Consider the following 19,919-nt stretch of genomic DNA (forward strand, 5'->3'; position numbering starts at 1 on the left):
TATCGAGGGAGTGGTCGGGGGGTTCCGAAGGTCTTGAGGGGCATTCTGGGTCTTCCGACGTCGGGGAGCGAGGTGGTACGCCGAGGCTCGGGCAGGTGCTGACCTCCTCTTTCCACCGTCGCAGGCGGGTACCTTCCCCAGCTGGCTGGCCCCAGAGCCCGGCAGCTCCTGGCGCGGCTGGACGCGCGCCCCCTGGCGGCCAGAGCTGCGGCCGACGTAGCGGCGCTGGTACGCAGGACGGGCGCCACATTGCGCCTGCGCCCCAAGGCTGGTGCGTTGCGGGGGGCGGGGTGTGAGTGGGGCCGGATTCAGAAGTGGCGGACCAGGGATTGCTAGTTACTTCCCTGGGTGGGGCCAGTGGGTGGCGGGGCGGGGCTCGGAGGGCGCTTCGAGGGGGCGGAGCCTTGGCGTTATCCTAGAATATTCCTCCACGAGGTGATCTTGGAAAAGCTATTTTGATAGATTAATGTTGCATTGGCTAGTTGCGGGTGCACGGCTGGATGGTTATCCCTGTCAGGGGCGCTTTGTATGGCATTTCTGAGGAGGTGGGGCCTGAAGAGTTTTGGGGGCGGGCAGTTGGCTGAGGGGCGGGTCTGGAAAAAAAAATCCACTCCAGGAGGTAGAGCCTACAAATGCCAGGGGGAGGGATCGAAATGTCAGGAATGGATTGAAATTTATAGGCCAGTTAGGGGGCGGAGCCTGAAAAGTTTAGGAGTCCAGTCTTGGAGTTGCACCCCCCAGGGAGTGCCTAAGGGTGTAATATGAGGAACAGGATCTCTGCGTTATTGGAGGACTATAGGAAGGTCTAGAGGTGTATTCAAATAGCAGAGCCCAGGATTATTACTTAGAAGTCGACCTGAGGTCAGTTACTCATGTGGGTTGAACCCAGTTAAATAGGTGGGCGTGCCAGTTTGCATTCTAGAGGTAAGGAAATGAGGTGAAACTAGAACGTTAAATCAGGGGGCACGTCCTAAGTGGTTTCCCTGGAGTCCCCCTCTAACTGCCTTTTTCATCTTCCAGCCGTTAGTGTGCTGGACTCTGCAGACATAGAGGTTACAGACAGTCGCCTGCCTAATCCCACTTTCGTGGAACACCGGCCGCAGGTACCACCTCGCCCTTTTATTGAATGCCACCCGCTTTGAGACTGGCAATGTACGTATGCTTGTGTTTTTACTCCAGCATCATCGGTCAGTGACCTTGGGTACAGGTACTGCACCGCCACAAGTGACCCAGGCTAAGGCATGTTCTGCTTCGAAGCCGCTCCAGACCTCTGGACGGTTCTGCGTGGAACTGGTTCGAGATTCCACGGGCTTTGGCCTCACATTAAGCGGAGGCCGAGATTCATCGGGGGATGCTCCTCTGGCGGTGCGCGGAGTGCTGAGAAACGGGCCAGCACAGCGCTGTGGTCGCTTGCAGGTGAGGTATAAGACGCCCTCCACTCAACAGTGCTTGCCCAATCCTCGCCCTTTGTCGGGGTGCTCCCTATCTGCTCATTCTACAATACCCCTCTCCTTGCACTCTTGTAGGCTGGGGACCTCGTGCTCCACATCAACGGAGAATCAACTCGGGGCCTCACCCACGCCCAAGTGGTGGAGCGCATTCGCACAGGCGGCCCCCGTCTCCGTCTTGTACTAAGCAGGCCCCTTGAAACCCACCCTGGCGAGCCTGAAGGGGTGGGAGGGCCCCAGAAAGGAGATGGTGGGTTTCCCAAGGGAGAGGGTTCAGAGAGCTGTGAGGGGAAGGAGAGGCTCGCAACATGGAGAGACTGGGGTCCAGGGTGGGAGGTGTTGGTGGTCTCTGTGGGGAGGAGGTCAGAGTTTAGTGTCTGTGAGGTGTCATGATATTCTCAAAAGCACGATCCATGATGGGGAAGAGCAGGGTCCCAGAATAGGAATAAAAGTAGATTTTAGAGGGGAGATTTTTGAGGTACTAGGAGAGGAGAATGGGGGAACGGTCTGGGGTAAAAGCAGGTGTTTAGAAGGAAGAGTTGTTCTCGCATGAAAAGGTGGAGTGGGTCTCAGGAGGGAGAGGATGGGATGGGGATCCGGATGGTGAGGGGGGTCTATTTCCAAGGCTGAGGGGTCCATATGCAAACAGCTGGGAGTTGAGGGAGGTGGGTTAAGGAAGGGGATAGTCTGGGGTCCTAGATGAGAGGGGTTTAGCATATCGAGGTCAAGGTCAGGGTTTGATTTCCTTTGGGATTGTGGTAAAGTATTTGCGGGGGCATGTTCTGGATCCAGCTGGGGAGAGGTCTCGGGACAAGAGGCGTTGCAGGTGGGGCGAGTCTTGAGGGGGTGGTAACGGTTCCTGAATGGTTTGTCCAGGCCTCAAAGGGAGATTTCTCTAAGGAGGGGTCCCTGTCTCCTGCAGGCCCTGGAGTCTGCCGGCCCCCCTCAGCCAGGGGGCTCCGTTTTCCATTCCCCATCCTATCCCCCAATCCAACCCGCAGGTCTGCCATCCCCTGATCGCAGCCCAGATCCTGGTGGACCAGAGGTGATGAGGTCTCACACCGTCAGTGCTTCTCCACTTCCGCACCGTCGGGGCAGCCCTGAGCCTAGCCCAGAGCCGCTGGCCGACTGTCCTGCGGTTCCTCCTCCTCAGCGCTGCACAGACGACCCTAACGACCGAACCCCGGGTTCCCCGGGACCCTGGCTGGTGCCGAGTGAGGAACGGCTTTCGCGGGCCCTAGGGATCCCCAGGGCGCCGCAGCTTGCTCTCGAGATGGCTGCTGGAAGGCGGAGGCACTGAGCACTTATGGGACGGCCCGATGCTCACTTGGTACTGCCGGACCTGGATCCGGTGTACTCCACCGACCGCACGCTAGCATCGCTGGGAGAGCGTGCACTCGGTCTCGTCCCATCCCCATTCCGGCTGCGCAGCGGACCAGCCCGCGCTTCCCTCGCAGTGTCAGTGGCACAGCCCTCCGGACCGGCCAGCCCTGCACTTCTGGTTTCGAGCGGGGGAGGTAATAAAATGGTTCGACCCAGTCTTGACTTGTCGGGTGCTGTAGGCCGGGTGGGGCTCCTGCGTTCACCCTGCAGAGGAGAAGGTGGGTCGATCTGGTTTCAAGCAGGGCCTCTTCTTGTAACCATTAAAAAGCTTACTTCATGCTGTTTCACCCGTGTCTCTAGCGGGGTCTGCCTGTGCTGATCTTCAGCCTGGCGTGCTTTCTCCCCACTCAGTTTTTCTTCGCCGGCTCCTGCTTCTCTCCGCGTTCATTCATTTCACTTTCTGGGAGGTGTGCGGGGCTCACAGATAATCTTTGCTCCCGGCATGGGGAATGCAGAGGTGGGCCGTTGTAGCGGGAGTGCGCCTGAATACCCACAGCCCCGATCAGGAATCGTCCTGATGGCCCGATAGCAAGGCTAGAACCAGGGTGGCTTCCTTCACCGGGAGCCTGTGGTCTCTCACTTCCGGCCTGGTCGGCCGGCTCTCGCTGGCACGTAGACTGCCACCCTTAGGGCTTGGGCTGGGGCCCTGGAGCCCCCTTTGGGGCGGAGCCGGGAAGGTGTGAGTCAGCGGGCTGCGCTAAAAAAAGGCTGTTAGAACCTCTCAGCCGCGCCCCCTCTTCCATACATGGTGACGAACAGCGCCTGGCTTGTGTGCACACGCCACATGCTGGGCGTTCCTGGTCCTGGAAGAGGCCAGAGTTTCCTCCATCCTGGGAGCAGAGCCCTGAAGGCAGGGCTTATGTGGCCAGCGGGACTCCTACGGGATAGCCCCAAAGCCAGCGCTGGCCGAGGCAAGAAATGTCTAGTCACCTCCGCTTGTCACCACACCCTAAGCACTTGACCCCCCACCACCACCAATGAAGGAAGCTGTGGTCAGGTGGGAATGGGCAACTCCCACCGGAGAGGGGAAGCAAATTAAAAGACAGGCGTGTGGGACGCCTGGGTGGCTCAGTGGGTTAAGCCGCTGCCTTCGGCTCAGGTCATGATCCCAGCTCATGGGATCGAGTCCCGCATCGGGCTCCTTGCTCAGTGGGGAGCCTGCTTCTCTCTCTGCCTCTGCCTGCTTGTGTTCTCCTGTGCACGCTCTCTCTCTAAAATAAAAAAAAAAAAAAAAAAAAAAAAGACAGGCGTGTGAATTTCTAGGCTGACGCTGGAAGGAGAGGGGGACCTCATAGCCAGGCTAGGAGCCGGTGAATGCTTCAATGGTCAGCACTGTGGACATTGTGGGGAAGTGCGCTGGGGCTTCCAGCTACCCTTGTGTCAGAGCCTAGTGGAGGTGTGGCTCTAGGGAAGTGAAGGAGCTTCAGTCCTATCAACACAGTCACACCCGGGAGACTAATAATAGTAACCCCGGCCACCATTTACTTAGCCTTATTCCTGCTACTGGCTCTACTTGCAGTATCTATTTTCATCTACTTACACATCTGCTCAACAATCCTGATATGTCCATTTCATGGGGGAGGGAAGTGAGGCCCAGATAGTATAAATGGCTCGAGGGAGGCGGTTGAAGCGAGATTTAATCAAGGCCGGATTCCTGAGCTGGTCCTTTTAATCAAGTAATAATTGAGCCCCAGTTGTTTACTTTGCACTGTATAGGCACTGGGGAGATGCTGGTGAAACAAAACATAAAGATTTGTAACTTTGTGTAAACCTAGGTTGAAAAAGAAAAGGCAAAGGAAAGAAAAGAAAAGGAATAAATTAAAGGTAACTTCAGAGAGAGGTCAGAGTTATAAAGACAGCAAAAGGAGGTTATGTTGGTGGAAATAATGATGGTGGGCTGCTGGTCTCTTTGAAGACAACCTTTGAGCTAGGACCTGATTGACCAAAAGCCAAATAAATGTATGAAGAGCTTGGAGAAGGGCACTGGCAGCCATGGGAACAGCAAGTGCAAAGGCCCTGAAGTGGAGCAGAGTTTGTTTTGTTCTAGAAACTCAGATACGTCCTCACAGAGTTGGAAAACACACACTCCGTCTGGGGAAAAGTGTGCTTCATTCCTTCTACCACCCAACCACTCTCAGCAACCTGGGCTGATAGTAGGGTGCCCCTTTCTTGGTTTTGAGGCACTCTAGGTTGGGGGGTGTGTGCAGGCAGACCCTTGGGTCTAACTGTCCTGGCCTTCCAGCCACAACTCTTCCCTCAAATGGGATGAGAATAAAACCAACATTCAGTCTAGAGAATGTGATCCTCAGCGTATCTCCAGGGAGATCCCGATTCCTGTGACCAGATGCCTGTCTCAGATGCAGAAATCAAGGCTGAGTCAGGAGAAATAGCTCAGGTAGGATAACACACTTCAAATGTCATCAGCTTTGTCACCACGACCGGGACCCCAGGAACCTTCCTCTCACCTTGCCAAGCTTCCAGCACTAAAGAAACCTGGGCTCCTTCCCCATTCTTCATCTAGGGCTGTGCTGGTGGCCCTCTTCTGAGAACCAGGAAACAGAGGCCCAGTACTTGGGGCAAGGGCCTCCCTAGGATTGCAGAACTGGGAGCCTCTGGGTTGTGACACCGTTAATAATGTCTGTCCCCATGTACTGAACAGTTTGATGCTCACCAAGCCCTATTCTCTCTTAGCCTGTGCGCTAGTGCAGTCTCATTTCCATCACTGCTAAGGGGTTTATTCCACCAACCATGATCCTTTACCCGAAATTTGAAGTCCCCAAAGCCCTGGAAATAGCTTTCCCACGTATTGGGCACCATTTGGTTACAAAACCTAACCTGATTTAATGAGGGACAATTTTCAGTTCTGGCTTATCCCACTTATTGTGAACGATTTCCACCCCTTTACTTGAATAAATATTAAGGCTTTTTATTACTATTACTATTATTATTATTATTTTAAAACGGGGCTGCCTCAGACCTCGCTGAGAGTGTTAAGAAATATACAACTTTCTAAGACCCGAAATATTCAGAATTCTGGAAACATGCCTGGGTTTAACCATGGCCTCAGCCATTTTTACAGCTAAGGAAACTGAGTCATGTGCTTCCCCAAAACCAGATCCCCGAGATTCTGAATTGAGGCAACACCGAAAGCATTCCTATTCCGAAAGCGCAAAAGGTCCTGTCATTACCGCACATGGTACCCCGAACTGCCAAGCCTCAAAGGCTGGCGCCCCCGGAGGTGGGGCGCCCTGGGGGCTACGCACCCAGCGGGGAGTATCCTTGGCAGGCGGGGCAAAGGGGCTTCCGGGGCGGCAGCCACCTGGCCCGGCCCCCTCCGGCCCCGCCCGCTTCTGCTCTGCGAGGTGATTCACTCCCTCCTTCGCCCCGGGGGCCCCCTTCCCAGCCAGACGGCGGGCAAGACGGCAGGGTGTGCAGCGTCCCGAAATCTGCCAGAAAGCGAGTAGATACTCCGCGCCCCTAGGGACTCCGGCCCACCCCATGGCGGATTCCGAGCGCCTCTCGGCCCCCGGCTGCTGGGCCGCCTGCACCAACTTTTCGCGCACCCGAAAGGGAATTCTCCTGTTTGCTGAGATTGTGAGCGGCCCGGGACAGGCGGGTGGGCAAAGGCAGGGTGGAGTGGCTGGACCACGCGGAGCCCGGAGGCCCCGGGTGAGGCAGGCGCGGACCTGGAGGCGCACCGCAGTGGGGCGCCGGAGGGTGGGTTGGTGGTGGAGGCCCGAATCCAGGGGCTCGGGGCGAAGCAGTGGGGATTGGAGAAGGTGGTCAGGGGTTGCTGGGCTACGGGGTGCCGCAAGGGGACCATAGCGCCTATGGGGGGGCCTTGTGGAGGGAGAGCGCGTGGACACATTGGTGGGCTCCTCGGAGGGATCCCAGGGGCCTAGGAGGCGGGGGTGCCTCTCGTGGCAGGGCGTGGCGCGGCCTGGGCACTGGCGGGCGGGCTGGCTGCGCGCCCAGAGGCGGGGCCTGTTGGGGTGGGGCCCTGAGCCCTGGTCCTACGGTGTAGGGCGGTCCGCCCTTTACCAGTTCTTCCTCGCCCTTCTGTGGTCGGGAGGATGTCCTTAGCTCTTCGGGCCGCTCGGGGACCCTGGGTTTCCCACCCTTGGCTTCCTGAAAGTGGGAGCCACTTTGATTCACTTGTAAAAGCGGTGCGACGCCTTTAACAGAGTCCTGCCCCTCCGATGTCACTCTCACCGCTTCCCAAAGTGGTTGCCGAGGGAACCGCAGGTCCCGCCCCTGTCAAGGCCCTGAAGCTGGAGCCGGTAGTGCTCACCAAACACCTGGCAGCACCACTCCCTGCAGCCTGCCCTATGCTGGAAGGGAAAAGGCGGGGGACCGAGGCACCCAGCTCTACCCCTTCCTAGGTGCCCCTCCGGGCCAAGTCACTTAACCTCTCAGTGCCTCAGTTTTCTCATCTATAAAATAAAGATACTAATAACAGTACTCAGCTCATGGGGTTGTCATGATGATTAAGTAAATTCCTACTTGTACAGCCCCTAGAACAACTTTTGGGACAGTGAGCACAGAGTAAACGTTTAGCTATTAATTTTTGTCATCTTTCCAGCCCTGGTAGGCATCGCCGGAGTTTGAGACCTCCAATTTAAACCAAATCCCCTCAGCCCTGGATGCTGATTGGAGGGGGGGGGGGTTGTCCCCTTTCCCCTGTCATCCTTCCAGATATTGTGCCTCGTGATTCTGATCTGCTTCAGTGCCTCCACGCCAGGATACTCCTCCCTGTCGGTGGTCGAGATGATCCTTGCTGCTATCTTTTTTGTCATCTACATGTGCGACCTGCACACGAAGATACAGATCATCAACTGGCCTTGGAGTGTGAGAAAGGGGCGGGACTAGGGAGGGGCGCCAGGGCAGTTGGGATGGTCCTGGGACCGCTGGATGACGACTTCCCCTCTTCTCCCCACGCCTCACAGGACTTCTTGCGAACCCTCATAGCGGCCATCCTCTACCTGATCACCTCCATTGTTGTCCTTGTTGAGGGAGGAAACCACTCCAAAATCATCGCAGGGGTAAAAGCCGCAGAGGCTGCTCCAAGGCAAAGATAGGGGTTTGAGAATCCAGGGCCCAGTTCTGCTTCTGCTTTTGGGAGAAAGTATATGGCCCATAGCAGGTCACACTTGTCCTTAGAGCCTGCAGGAAGGTCTGGCCCATGCTCTGGTTGTCCTCCCGAGATCATCATTTTCCATGAAAGGCCGTGCCTTGTCCAACACAGGGACCTCTGTGGAAAGCACAAAGAGGTGGCCCCTTTGTCAACACATGAGACTGCCATCCACTAGAACTTTGTCTTGAATGTACCATGTGCATGGTGCCACTGATGTGTGGGGCCACTGTGTGGTTACACTGTGTTGGGAGGTTCTAGGAGGAGGGAGGAGGGAGTAGATTCCCATCTCCTGGCTTGTCCCTGGGGCTCTCTGGCTTCCTGATCTGGGGTTTTAGTCACCATCCCTGCATGGGAGCAGTCATTGGAGGTGTAGATACAAGGAAGCAAGAGGCGGAGTAGGCTGACGGACCTAATCCAGCCTCCCTTGTGCCCATCCCCACCCTCAGGTACTGGGCCTACTCGCCACAAGCCTCTTTGGCTTTGATGCCTACATCACCTTCCCCTTGCGGCAGCAAAGACATACAGCAGCCCCTACTGGTAAGTGTGTGTGTTAGTGGGGGGAGTGTTGCTGGGGGTTTGAGTAGGAAAGGGAGTCTCCCACGGGCACGAATGCCCCCTTATTGGTACTGATGGCTTTAGTGCCCATGAGTACCATAAGCTTCAGTATTCCTTGTCTGGAAATGGGCATAGGATCCTACCAATGCTTTCCTCTCTTTTCCTCACTTGCAGACCCTGCAGATGGCCCGGTGTAGGTGAACTCCCTTCATTTCTCTCTGAAGCCTGCAAATAACACTTCCTTCGAATAACTCCTCCCTGCCCCGACAACACTCCCAGCCAACTCCCAGCCTCTTACTGAAGTACAAGTGCCTTTATTGGGAGAATCTGTCTTCCTACCTGCCAGTCCCTCCTGGGTGTGGCCACCTTTATGGGTGTGCCTCTGTCTCCCTTCCTTCTGCAGCACCCAGGAGGAGACACTTGTTCTGCCTGGACTATGCACCCACTGAAGCCACAAAATGAGGGCAGGAGGGGGGCCCAGATTTCAGATTCTAGGCCCTAGGTTGTGACCCACACCAAATAAACTCCTCTGTGTGGGGGGTGGTTCTGTGGGGGGGTAAATAAACAGATTGTTACAACATATAATAATGAATAAATTAATCCTTTGGTCAAATGTGGATAAATCTCAAGCATCAGGAGGGGGAAAATTGGGGAGGGGACAGCTGGAGCAAGGAGGTAAAGAAGCCAGGCCTGTTTTATGGCAAATATTAAATTACTTCATTAACACAAACAGATGAAGGAGGAAGGGGATGTATGGCTTGGGCTGGGAGACGGGATCATCTCCACTGACGGGAGAACAGAACTCTCCAGGACTACACTGCCTTCAAGCCACGATGCAGTTCTTGTCTCTGGCCTGGCGAGGCATCCCTGGGCGAGAGCTCCTGGGGAGCTGTGGAGATGGGGATTTGGGGGTTCCAGTTGCATTGTCCTGAGCAGGCCCGGGCCTGCAAAGATGCCGGGGCAGGGGGATGCGTTCCCCTAGGAAGAAGCCATCCTCCTCTGAGGACTCAGAGCTGGGGCTAGAAGGTGAGCTGGAGCAAGATCCTGAGTCCGACCCTGATCCCAAATCACACTGGTGGTGGCGATGTCTGCCTGAGTGGCGGCGGTGATGATGATGATGGTGGTGGTGGCTGCGGCGGCGGCGACGATGGGTGGGGCCTCTGGGTGGGGGACTACGAGGCCTGCGACGTTGTGCTGGGGGTGCACTCAGGGTCCGCCGAGGGCCTCCCTCAGACACCAGAGGATCACGGAAGCTGACGCGAGGGGTGCTCTGGCGACCAAAGGCACCATCTTCTGGGCTCGGATCAGGCTGGCTGGGGAGTCCTGGGGGCGGCTCTGGGGGGCTGCGGAGCCCCAGCTCTGGCATGGAGTGGCGGTGGGGGGCCCCTCTCAGAAAGTGGGTGGGCTCCTCAGGGCCTGCAACTAGAAAGAGAGATGGAGCAACTCCCTGTTATCTGGCCCCCAAGGGGAGGCCGGTAGAAGGGACTTCTCTCCACCTTACCCCGTCAGGACTGGGAAAGTGGGAGCAGCAGTTGGAGGGCAGCAGCGAGGTTGGGGGAGTTTGGGAAATGTGAAGCTTGGAGCAGACTCTGGGTGGAGGGAATAGAAGTGCGGCTTCTGATGTAAGGGGGGTGGTGACATTGACTAAAGTCGACCAAGTTAGCCATAGAATGGGGGGTGGGGTCTGGGCACGGAGGGAGGAAGGTGAGGGGTTTGGAGGAAAGGAGGAAGAACTTGGGTTCAAGAAGGAACAAATTGAGACTAGGGGACGGGCCTTGTAACAGGGGCGGAGCCAGGGTTCACAAGGGGTAGTGTGGGCTGGAGACTAGTCCTAGCACGGTTTGGGGATGCAGCCTGGATGGAGGTGGGGGCGAGGCCAGGGATACTGCCTGAGAAGGGTCTGGGCCAGCCAAGGGGAGGGTTCTGGCTTGAGGTGGGGGCGGGGACTCGGAGAGGCTAGGCGTGCCCCAGGGTTAGCTCACCGGGCTCTGGCTCCGTGCTGGTCCCTTTGGTGGTGGTCTCCGATGCCTCCACAGTGGAGAAAGAGGCTGTGGATGCTGCAAGAGGTGTGGAGACTGTGCCCGCGCTCCAGCTCTGGCGGCCCGTCCCGGAAGCTGTGGGCTCGGACCCCAGGCTGCAGGCTCTCGAGCAGAAGATCAGGCCACGGCGTGGCAGGAAGGGGCGGCCCAGGAGAGCTCGCCCGCAGCGACTACAGCAGAAGCAGCGGTCTGAGGCGTGCCAGTGCTGGCCCTCATAAGCCATCTGACCCTGGTCCAGGCCTGCGGGGATGGAAGAGAGGGGGGAAACTGAGGCAGTGCCAGCAGGCATAGCCCTTGCCTGTCCTGAATGGGGCCCATCTTGGGAAGAGGCAGGGAATCTGAGGCAGGGTACCCCAAGATGCCCTCCCTCCCAACTCTCCAGAATGGGGCTCTTTTCTGGAGGAAGAAGAGAAACTGAGGTTTGGGCTTCACTCTAAGTTTCTTCATCCTTTCTCTCTGTGAAACCAGCTGATGTCTCCTCTTCTCCTTCTCTTTCTTTCCCAGGGTGCCCCCTCCCAGACTGGGGGTGGGCATTGGACTCTTGAAATGTGGGTCAGGTGGATGGAGTGTAAAAGGTGGACCTGAAGGAAAGTTGGGGGGGCAGGGCTTAGAAGGTAGGGCAGGGCCTTGGTGGGAAAGGAGTGGGTCTTAGAGGGCGGGGTGCAGCTCAGGAGGTAGGACTGTACCTACGCTGATAGAGATTTTAGAGACTATGGAGAGTCTGGGGGAGTTGGGCCTCCGCTGAGGGAGTAAGAGGGTGGCCCCAGGGGGCTAGGGGGGCTGGGAATTGGAACCCTGGAAGTGGGCATAGATATGCAGTGGTGCCTAGGGTCACACAGGTGGGGTTTCATAAGTCCAGCATGATGGGGGATACTGGTGAGGGACTTGCAGTAAAGGGTGGAGGGCTATGGTGCCGGCACTGGACCGCAAGTATGGACTATAACGGAGGATCCTGGTGGGGTGGTGCTACAGCCCGGCTTTCCATGTGTCGCCCCGTCCCTTTTCCTATTCACCCACCAATGTGCTCCCCACAGCCATCACAGTACTCAGCGTGGCGGGCCTCGTAGCAGGCGCAGCAGTGGGGGCGGCTCTGACGCATGACGTAGCGCTGCCCTCCCAGCGAGGCTTCGCACTCGAAGCAGCAGAAGTGCCCCATGTGCCAGTGCCGGCCCTCGGCCTCGGTGCACTCAGGGGAGAAGATGATCTGAGGGGGGAGGGGAGGGGGGAGAGGGACACGGGCCACCTTGGCCATCAGAAGGGCCTTCCCCTGGCCCTGCTCACCCTCCACTCCCACCCCGGGCTGGACAGGTGTGAACCTCGTCACAGGCTTGGCAACGCGGGCGCAGGCGCTCTGCGTGGTGGCGGCCGCAGTAGACTTTGCCGGCATGGTAGAAGTAGATGAGGTCCACCAGCAGCTCGCGGCACGTGGAGCACACGAAACACTGTGGGTGCCAGCAGGCACCCAGGCCTGCTCGGCTGGCAAACACAGCGATGTCACCACCTCCGATCTGCTTCCCACACTGCCAGATGACAGAGAGAAGCTGCCACCAACAGTCAGACCAGATGGGGTTCTGCCGAGGCCTGTCACACTTGGGCCTGCCCCTGGCCAACCTCTGTGACTGGCTCCACCCATGGGGTAACTTTTAGGTGGGGCCCTGCTTACATGGGGTGGGGGTGGGGTCCCCTAGAGGCTGACATGACTGCTGGGGGGAAGCCCACAGAGACTGGCCCTTCTAATTGTGGGTGGCCTTAAAGGCAAGTCTTGTCCTTAGGGAGCTGGGGAAATCAAAGAGACAGGCCAGGGGGCACCTAGGTGGCTCAGTTGGTTAAGCATCTGGCTTCAGCTCAGGTCATGATCTCGGGCGGGCCTGGGATGGAGTTCCATACTGGGCTCCCTACCCAGCGGGGAACCCGATTATCTCTCTCTCTCTAGTTGTCACTCTCTCTCAAATAAATAAAATCTTAAAAAGAGAGAGAGAGAGACAGGCCAGGCCCAGTGGGGGAATCTTAGCAACAAACCTCACCTTAGAACCTTACAGGAGGATCTAGGGTCAGGCTCCATCTGCCGGGAGGGGCCTTGAAGACAAATTCTACCTGCCACTGGGCCCTATAGACAGGCCAGACCACTGTGGGTCAGTTCTTAAGGACATGTCTTAACCACAAGAGGACCAGAGAGACAGCCCACTCCTCACATCCACTGTGAAGAGGGAACTAATAGAGAAGGTCCACTAGGGCCTCCTTAGAGACAGACCACAGTCAACTGTGAGCTGCAAGAGAACAGGCCCTGTCCACCAGGGGGCCCTGCAGACAAATCTTGCTGGCCAGGGAGGCCTTAAGGCATGGTCCCTGCCTAACGGTGGGATGTGAGGAAAGGACCCCATCCACCAGAGGGGACATGAGAGACGACCCCTAGGACTGAAGCGGCAGGCTTCATCTCTTCCCAGGGCCTGGAGCAAAGGCACTGCTCTCACCCACTGGGGCCCTCCCTGGCTCACCTCCTCACAGATGGCCCCAGTGATGGTCACAGGGAAGATGCGCACGGTGCCACGGCCCAGGTTCTCCCGCTTCCGCTGCTGGCTGAAGGCTCTGAGCTCTTTCTTCTCCTCCTCCTCCAGTGCGGTGCAGTACTGTGCCTGGGGTGGGAGGGTCTTCCAGGCTCCTCCCACCATGCCTGCCCCCCCCACCCTTCCAGAATTTATCCACACTCAGTTTACCTCTAGGCTTTGGTATAGCTGGGTGCTTCCTGCTGGACATTTCCACCCTTTACCTCCTCTCCCAGGGCTCAGCTGTGGTTTGGCCGAGGAATGGCCCACCTGTCCCTGCCTGTGCACACCTTTCACATTAGATGGGCTTCCCTTTCCTCCCCTGACCCTGTGCGTTTCTTTCCAGCTGCTTAGCATTTGCCCTGGTTGTGCCCTGCCCCCTCACTACCTGGCATGGCCTTCCTGTCTTCTGGCTCCTCACCTCACTGTCGTGTGGGGGCAGCTGGTGCAGCAGCTGCTTGATCCTGTATTTTTCCCCGGGACTGTTGACGTAGGGAACCTTATCCTCTGGGAGGCAGCTGAAAAATTGGTATACCTGGGAGGATGTGGGGGACGGGAGAGAACAATTGAGACTAGGGGTGAGCTGGGATGCAGCAGGATGGTGGGCTCCTACTTCTCGGAGAATGTTAAAGTCATTGGAAGGGGCTGTCTACTGACCCTCTCCACCTTTCCTTCCTACAGATCATTTCCATCACCTCCCAAACATGCCATGAGTTCCTTCAAGCCTTGACCCCACGTTTCTCTCCAGCTGCTGTCCCCCATTCTTTCATTTACAGCAGAGGTCCTCAAAAGAGCTGTGGGCACTCGCCCCCTCCACTTCCTCTCCCATTGTCTCCAGACCCAACTCCAGTCGGGCTTCCCTGCCCCTTCCGTCCCTGCCGCTCCTCCAAAGCTGTTCCTGTCCCGGTCATTGACGATGTCCGCACCTTCAAAATCCTTTTTCGGGTCTCAGTCCTCATCCAGCCGGACCCATAAGTAGCACTGAACACAGCTGATCACTCCCTTTTCCTGGAAATGCTTTGTTCCCTTGGCTTCCAGAACACTGTCCTCAGTTTCCTCCTACCTTATTGGCTGTTCCTTCTCTGCCTCCCTTTTTGGTTCTTCTTCAACTAACCAACCCCCAAATGTGGGAGGAGCCTCAGGCTCATCCATGGTTCCCTTGCCTCTCTCTACATTCGCTCCCTAGGGAATCACATCCAAACTCATGGTTATAAATACCACTTCATGGCTCATGCTTCACAAATCCATACCTCCAGCCCTGTGACACCTCCCTTGAGTGCCAGGCCACATGGCCACTCACATCTCTGACGGGCATCTCAGAACTCCAGATGGCCAAAACCGAACTTATGCTCTGCCTTGGCCTGTCCCCTGTCAGTTAATCCATCCCTCCTTGAGGTCATCTTTGACTCCTCTCTCTCACACACCCACAAGCAAATCCTCTTAGCTCTGCTTTCAAAACGTATCCAGAATCTGACCACCACTCACTACTTCCACTGCCAACATGGTTATTAGTCATGGTCCCCCTGCCTCGACCCTCACACCTACAGCCTATTTTCCTCACAGTAGCCAGAGGGGGAGCCTGTTTAATCCGAAGGCAAACCACATCCCTTCTCCGGTCACAACCCTCTTGTGGCTTCTCCTTCATTCAGAATAGAGGTCAAAGTCTTCCCCATGTCTCCCTCCCCACCTCTGTCCTCACTTCCACTTCCTCTCCCAGTCACTCACTCTGCTCTAGCCACACTGGTCTCCTTACTGTTCCCCACAGGGCCGAGCACACTTCTGCCTCAGGGCCTTTGCTTGGCTATTCCTTTTGCCTGGATAGCTCTAACCATGGATATATGCATGGCACTTCTTTACCTCCTTCAGGAAGCCCAAACATCATATTTTCATAGAGGCTGACCCGGGCACCCTATTTACAATTCTAATATTTCTCTCCTTCACTCCTTCCCTGCCTTTTTTTTTTTTAATTCCATAGCCCTTAAACTATCTGACATATTTTTCCAGGTGTGTTTACTGGCTGGTGCTCACTTTAAGACTCTAAGCTCCATGTGGGCAGATATATTTTGTGTATGTCTTATCCACTGCTGTGGCCCCAGTGCCCAGAACAGAGTGTGACATGCAGTAGGTGCTCAATAACTATTTGTTGAGCGAATCCATTAATGGAAATGTGGAGAACGAAGCGCTGGCATGAGACCTGAGTCAAGGGGTAGAATAGGAGTGGCGTGAACAGGCCCTGACCAACCTGCTCAGTGATCATTCAGTATTCGCCAAGAATTGTGGGGGAATGACCACCGTGAGATTGCAAGGGGGTCAGAAGGATTCACATGGTCTCGTGTTGTCCCAGAAATAGGATTCTACCTGAGTGTGTGTATGTGTGTGCTGTGTGTGCGTGTGCGTGTAAGCATCTACTGGAGAAGAAGAGTGGGTGTCAGCCTCTGGTCACCTGCTCTGGCTTGAGACCAGGGGGCACCCAGGCATACTCCTCCGAGGCACAGCCTGAGTCATCATCGGAGATGGAGTGGCGCTGGAAGTCTGAGATTAGCCGACACATGATGCGCTCCAGGTCCACAGGCACCGTGTGCACCGCGTGCTCCTCCCTCGGGCATTTGCAGTGCTGACAGATCTTTCTAAGGGGACAGGGATGGAGGTCAGTGATTAAGGGGTGGCTCCCTTGTACCCCTGAGCAGCCCATGGAAGTCCAACTAAGGGGCTGGGACAGGCAGATCAGCACCACCCAAGGACTTCTGGGCCTGGGGGAGGGGCTGCCGTGGGTGAGACCCGAGAGGAGGGCAAGGCTGGGAGCTGGGGGCGGGGCTGTAGGGTCTGCAGGCCCGCCTCTGACTTTTATCTCTGGGACTCAGGTCAGACTTTCCTGGCAGTGGGCCTGAATAGGGGCGGGGCTCTGAGTCTGAGATTGGAGTTTTAAATTCAGGGGGGTTTCTCCTCGGGACTGGCTTTGGAGGTTGTGGGGGAACTTTCCCTAGAGGCGGGCTCTGGCCTGTGCTGAGGCTCTGAAATTGTGGGCGGGTGGGGGTTCCGAGCCTGTAGATGTGCCAGCTGTGGACTCTGGGGTATTTTGAGATGTTTGGGGTACAGGGCTCCAGGGGAAGGACAGGACACTGGGTCCACGAGAGGAACTTTGAGCCTGAGAGGCGCTGGATGTCAGTGGACGATGCTCAGCGCCTTGGGACTGAGGATTTCCCTAGGGATGGGACTCTGGCTTGTGATAACCGTCTGGGGGCGGGGCTATGGAGCGGGTGGAGCTTTCCTGGGACCAGGACAATTGGGAACGAGTCAGGGGGCGGGGCCCTGAAGCTGAGCGTGAGGCTCCACCCCAGCTGAGTTGCTCTGGTGGACCCCGCGGCTCAAGCCTAGGGGTGTGGCCGAAGCTTCTAGGGGTTTCCCCTGACGGCGGGGTCCTGACAAAGGCGAGGCGCTTGATGGTCACCTACCTCCATCCATGCAGCAGGAAGCCGGGGCACTGCTCCCTGCAGGAGTTGCAGGGCTGGCCGCGGTCTGGGTCCTCCGCCTCTGGAGGCTGAAGTGGATGGGGACAGACGCGGGACCCGGCGAGGCGCGGGGGCGGGGAGAGAGAAGTCAACGCCCGCCTCTCCACTCCCGCGACCGCACGCTGGGGCCTGTCCCACCAGGGCAGCGCTGGGCAGGCTGGGACAGCGCCCGCAGCGCGGGGGAGGAGGGCACGACTGAGGTAAAGGCGGAGCAGCTGAGACCACCTCCCCGTAAACCCCCTTTTCAGGGAATTCCCTTCCCCCTCACCCAGCCTTGGATACCTCCCACCTGCCTCTGACTTCTTCAGGCCTCACACACCTCTCCCGAACTCAGAATACTCTCCCCACCTGAGCACAGAGTCCCTAATTTGGGTGTCTCCTCCCAGGCCTCACCTTGGCTCCTTCTCCGCCCAGGAGGCCAGCAGGACTCCGGTTCCACAGGGTAGGAATCTGAGGCCCCATCCTTACTTGGGATCCCTACAATAACCCTTCCCCTCTTTTCTGAATCTCAACAGCCCTCCCCTAAATCCTGGCTTCCCCCTTTCATACCCAAGGAACTGGAGACCCTCCTTCAGGATCTCAGGAGGCCCCTGATCCATTGAATAACCCCAACCCCAAGAAGCCGTGGTCTTCACCCTTCACATCCTAGGGTATTCACTCCTCTGGACCACCAAACCCAGACCCCACCTAAAGACCCCCTCCAAAAGAAAAGCAACGCTGCTATCTAGGAAGTCAGAAAGCTCCTGGCTCAAGTAGAAGCCTGGAAGCCCTCTTCCCCCACATCCTAATCCCTGGACCCTTAATATTCAGGCACCCCAGGAGTGTGGGACCTCACCCCTAAGATCGCCTTCTGCCAAAGTACAGGGGAAGTCCCTTTCCTCAGAAATTCAGGAGGTCCTCGTTCAGTGCAGAACCCCAGGATCCAGTCTGTTGGCCCTCAGAATCCCTTCCCAGAATTCACACGAGAAGGGAGCCCACCAGGTCCCTGGGGTGCTGATAGAAGTGTGCAGAGGTGAGTAGGGAACAGGTGCCATCAGACCTCCGCCTTCCTCAATCCGCACGCTTCCAGCAGCCCCAGCCCCTCCGTTCTGGGAATCTGGGGTTGGGGATTCCCAGACCCTCGATGGTGCGCCTCCTCGTTATCCCGATTCCCTGCTCCCCGGCCTCAGTTTATCCCTGACTCCCACCGCTGCCCCAAGTCTCGCTCACCGCGCGCCCGGAGCGTCGCCTCCGGGACCCACGCGCGAACATGGCGCGCCCGGGCAGGGTCAAGCCGGGCAGGGTCAGGCCGATGGAATCCTCACGGCCGTCAGGCCACCGCGCGTCCGGCCTGGGAGCTCTGTTCCGTAAATCTGACACCGGCGTGGGAGGAGCGCGCCCCGCACGGTCCGCCCCTGGCCCTGTGCTCACTTCTGGGCCAAGGCGCCCCCTGCCTAGAGGTGAGGGGCAGGCAGCCCAGGAGCGCTATATGGGAGAGCTCCCCAGCCTTCTTGCCCTGGACCCAAGCCAGGCCTCAGAAGGCATCGCCCACAGGGCCTCCCACGGAATAGTCTAGGGCTGGAGGGCTCTGCAGCGGAGGAGGGGGGACTTGGAAGTGGTGAGCTAGGGTATTTGTGTTGGCATTTCGTGTCCGTTTATCTTGGAAGTTCATTTGGAGGAGGGGAGGGGTTAAAACCACCTTTTGGCGCTCCCCCCCACTGGTGATATTCCGAGGGTCTCTTTCCCCCAGATGAATGCTGCGAGAATGATCCCCAAGCCCATCGCAGTCCCAGCTGGTGCTCCCTCGCCACCATCAGAGAGCTGGCTCTCATACACCCCCACAGCCTCCACTCTCAGGCCTTATCAGAGCCGGGACTACTTGAGATTTATGGGGGAAAGATGTGAAAGTCACTGGCCAGATTCCGAGGCCTCACCTCCTGCTCCCTTCCCTTCCTTACAGGCCCAGCTGTCTTGTCGCCCTAAGTCCTGAGAAATAGATCTTAAAGCTTTCCCTCCCTTGGCTTCCATTTTTTTTCTCTCCAGTTAGATATCCTTTTCCCGGAGCTCAGTCCCATAGCTGGGAGTCTCTCCTTCGCCTGTCAGGCTTCGCCGTGCCTCAGGGCTGGGAGGAGGGGGTCCCCCGCCTGCCATCAGAACTCGGGCGCCGGGCGGGGGTTTCTAATTAGGCATGGTGGCAGCAACAGCCGCCAGGTCTTTCAGCGTGGGCCCAGGGTACCTCCTCCATACTCAACTCCATTATGCACATCCCAGTCACTTCCCGCCCCTCCCTGCCCCGGGGAGGAGCCAGGGAGGGGTGAAAGGGAATGAATGAATGAGGTAACGAGTCACCCCAGTGCTCCGCCCCCTGGCCTTGCAGCCCAGGGGGTCTCCGAGTTCTCCAGCTCCGGCGGGGAAAGGAAATGGCGAGAAAGCTGGGTCTGAAGAATAAGAGGCAGGTGGGTAGGGGGAAGTCTCCCTGTGAAGTATAGGGGTCCTAGCCGGACCCTTTGGGGTTTGAGGACAGGGCTCCACAGGGCCTGGGAAGGGGTGCGGCTAGTGGGCCAGAATTAGAACCGAACCCTAGAAAGACAGGGCGTTCGGCAGCCAGTGGGCAGGGGCAGTGGGCAGGGCTACTCAGAGCGTGACTTGGAATGATCAGATCGGCAACACGGCTGGAGGGACCTGACATGACGGGGTGACTTGAACGGCAAGTCCAGCAGGTCAGGGGCGGAGCTTCCTCTCGCCGCCTCTCCCCCACCTCTCTGTCTTCCTCCCTCCTCTCCAGTGAAAAAAGACACACTGAGAAATCAGAGCCGGGAGGACTAGGTGGTAGAGGAGTTTATTTAGGGGAGGAGAATTAATCCTATTTGTTCTTCCTTGGGGAGATCTTCAAACAATACCGAAGGGCTAGGAAAGGGGGGGGGCGTCTGGAGGAGAGAGGGAGGGACCACAGCCAGACAAAATGGCAACACACGATCACAGGCACTACCGACGTCACAGACACAGCGGAGGGTGCAGGATAGGGACTCCAGACCGGGCCGGGGTGTGAAGGGAGGGAAGAGGCACGGAAAGGGAGGAGAGGGGTGGGCCGGCCCCACAGATCCGTTGGCTCTGTCCTCTGACTACCTAGCTGTCCTATCACACGGGAGTGGGCAAGGGTGTGAGGGGTGCTTCTCTCTGGATCCCACCCCTTACCCTCCAAGCCTTATCTCTCAGCTCCTCCCAGGCCACCTCAATCCTCAGCTTTGGCCAGAGATATTCCCGCCCCCCACTCCACCGCCAAACCTGCCCACTTTAAAACATTTTTTGCACTGCTCCATTGGGGTGGG

General features: G+C 57.4%; 3 protein-coding genes across 3 annotated transcripts in view; 2 read left to right on the plus strand and 1 right to left on the minus strand.

Annotated features, from left to right (window-relative positions):
• LOC111150479 (MAGI family member, X-linked) overlaps positions 1 to 2,748 on the plus strand; it is an 18,332-nt gene extending 15,584 nt beyond the window's left edge. The window contains exons 4-8 of the mRNA XM_022507947.1: positions 125 to 271; positions 1,021 to 1,103; positions 1,180 to 1,416; positions 1,527 to 1,698; positions 2,450 to 2,748. Of these exons, the coding sequence (XP_022363655.1) occupies positions 125 to 271; positions 1,021 to 1,103; positions 1,180 to 1,416; positions 1,527 to 1,698; positions 2,450 to 2,748 (938 nt within the window). The remainder of the gene's footprint in view (positions 1 to 124; positions 272 to 1,020; positions 1,104 to 1,179; positions 1,417 to 1,526; positions 1,699 to 2,449) is intronic.
• Positions 2,749 to 6,183: 3,435 nt separating this feature from the next.
• LOC111150418 (proteolipid protein 2) lies at positions 6,184 to 9,098 on the plus strand. The gene is made up of 5 exons (XM_022507848.1): positions 6,184 to 6,425; positions 7,527 to 7,679; positions 7,778 to 7,873; positions 8,412 to 8,502; positions 8,695 to 9,098. Exons 1-5 carry the CDS (start codon positions 6,330 to 6,332, stop codon positions 8,715 to 8,717), a joined length of 459 nt encoding a protein of 152 aa, XP_022363556.1. The 5' UTR covers positions 6,184 to 6,329; the 3' UTR covers positions 8,718 to 9,098.
• Positions 9,099 to 9,226: 128 nt separating this feature from the next.
• On the minus strand, positions 9,227 to 17,865 carry LOC111150457 (prickle planar cell polarity protein 3). Its single transcript, XM_022507931.1, has 9 exons — positions 17,821 to 17,865; positions 16,555 to 16,640; positions 15,546 to 15,729; positions 13,524 to 13,637; positions 13,055 to 13,192; positions 11,876 to 12,079; positions 11,577 to 11,763; positions 10,503 to 10,799; positions 9,227 to 9,942 (listed from the first exon to the last, which is right to left on the minus strand). The coding sequence occupies exons 1-9, from the start codon at positions 17,860 to 17,862 to the stop codon at positions 9,344 to 9,346; spliced, it is 1,851 nt and encodes a 616-aa protein (XP_022363639.1). The 5' UTR covers positions 17,863 to 17,865; the 3' UTR covers positions 9,227 to 9,343.
• Between the last annotated feature and the right edge of the window lie 2,054 nt (positions 17,866 to 19,919).

Source organism: Enhydra lutris, unplaced genomic scaffold, assembly GCF_002288905.1.
Source record: "Enhydra lutris kenyoni isolate GAN:26980312 unplaced genomic scaffold, ASM228890v2 scaffoldscaffold23, whole genome shotgun sequence".
NCBI classification, from domain to species: Eukaryota; Metazoa; Chordata; class Mammalia; order Carnivora; family Mustelidae; genus Enhydra; species Enhydra lutris.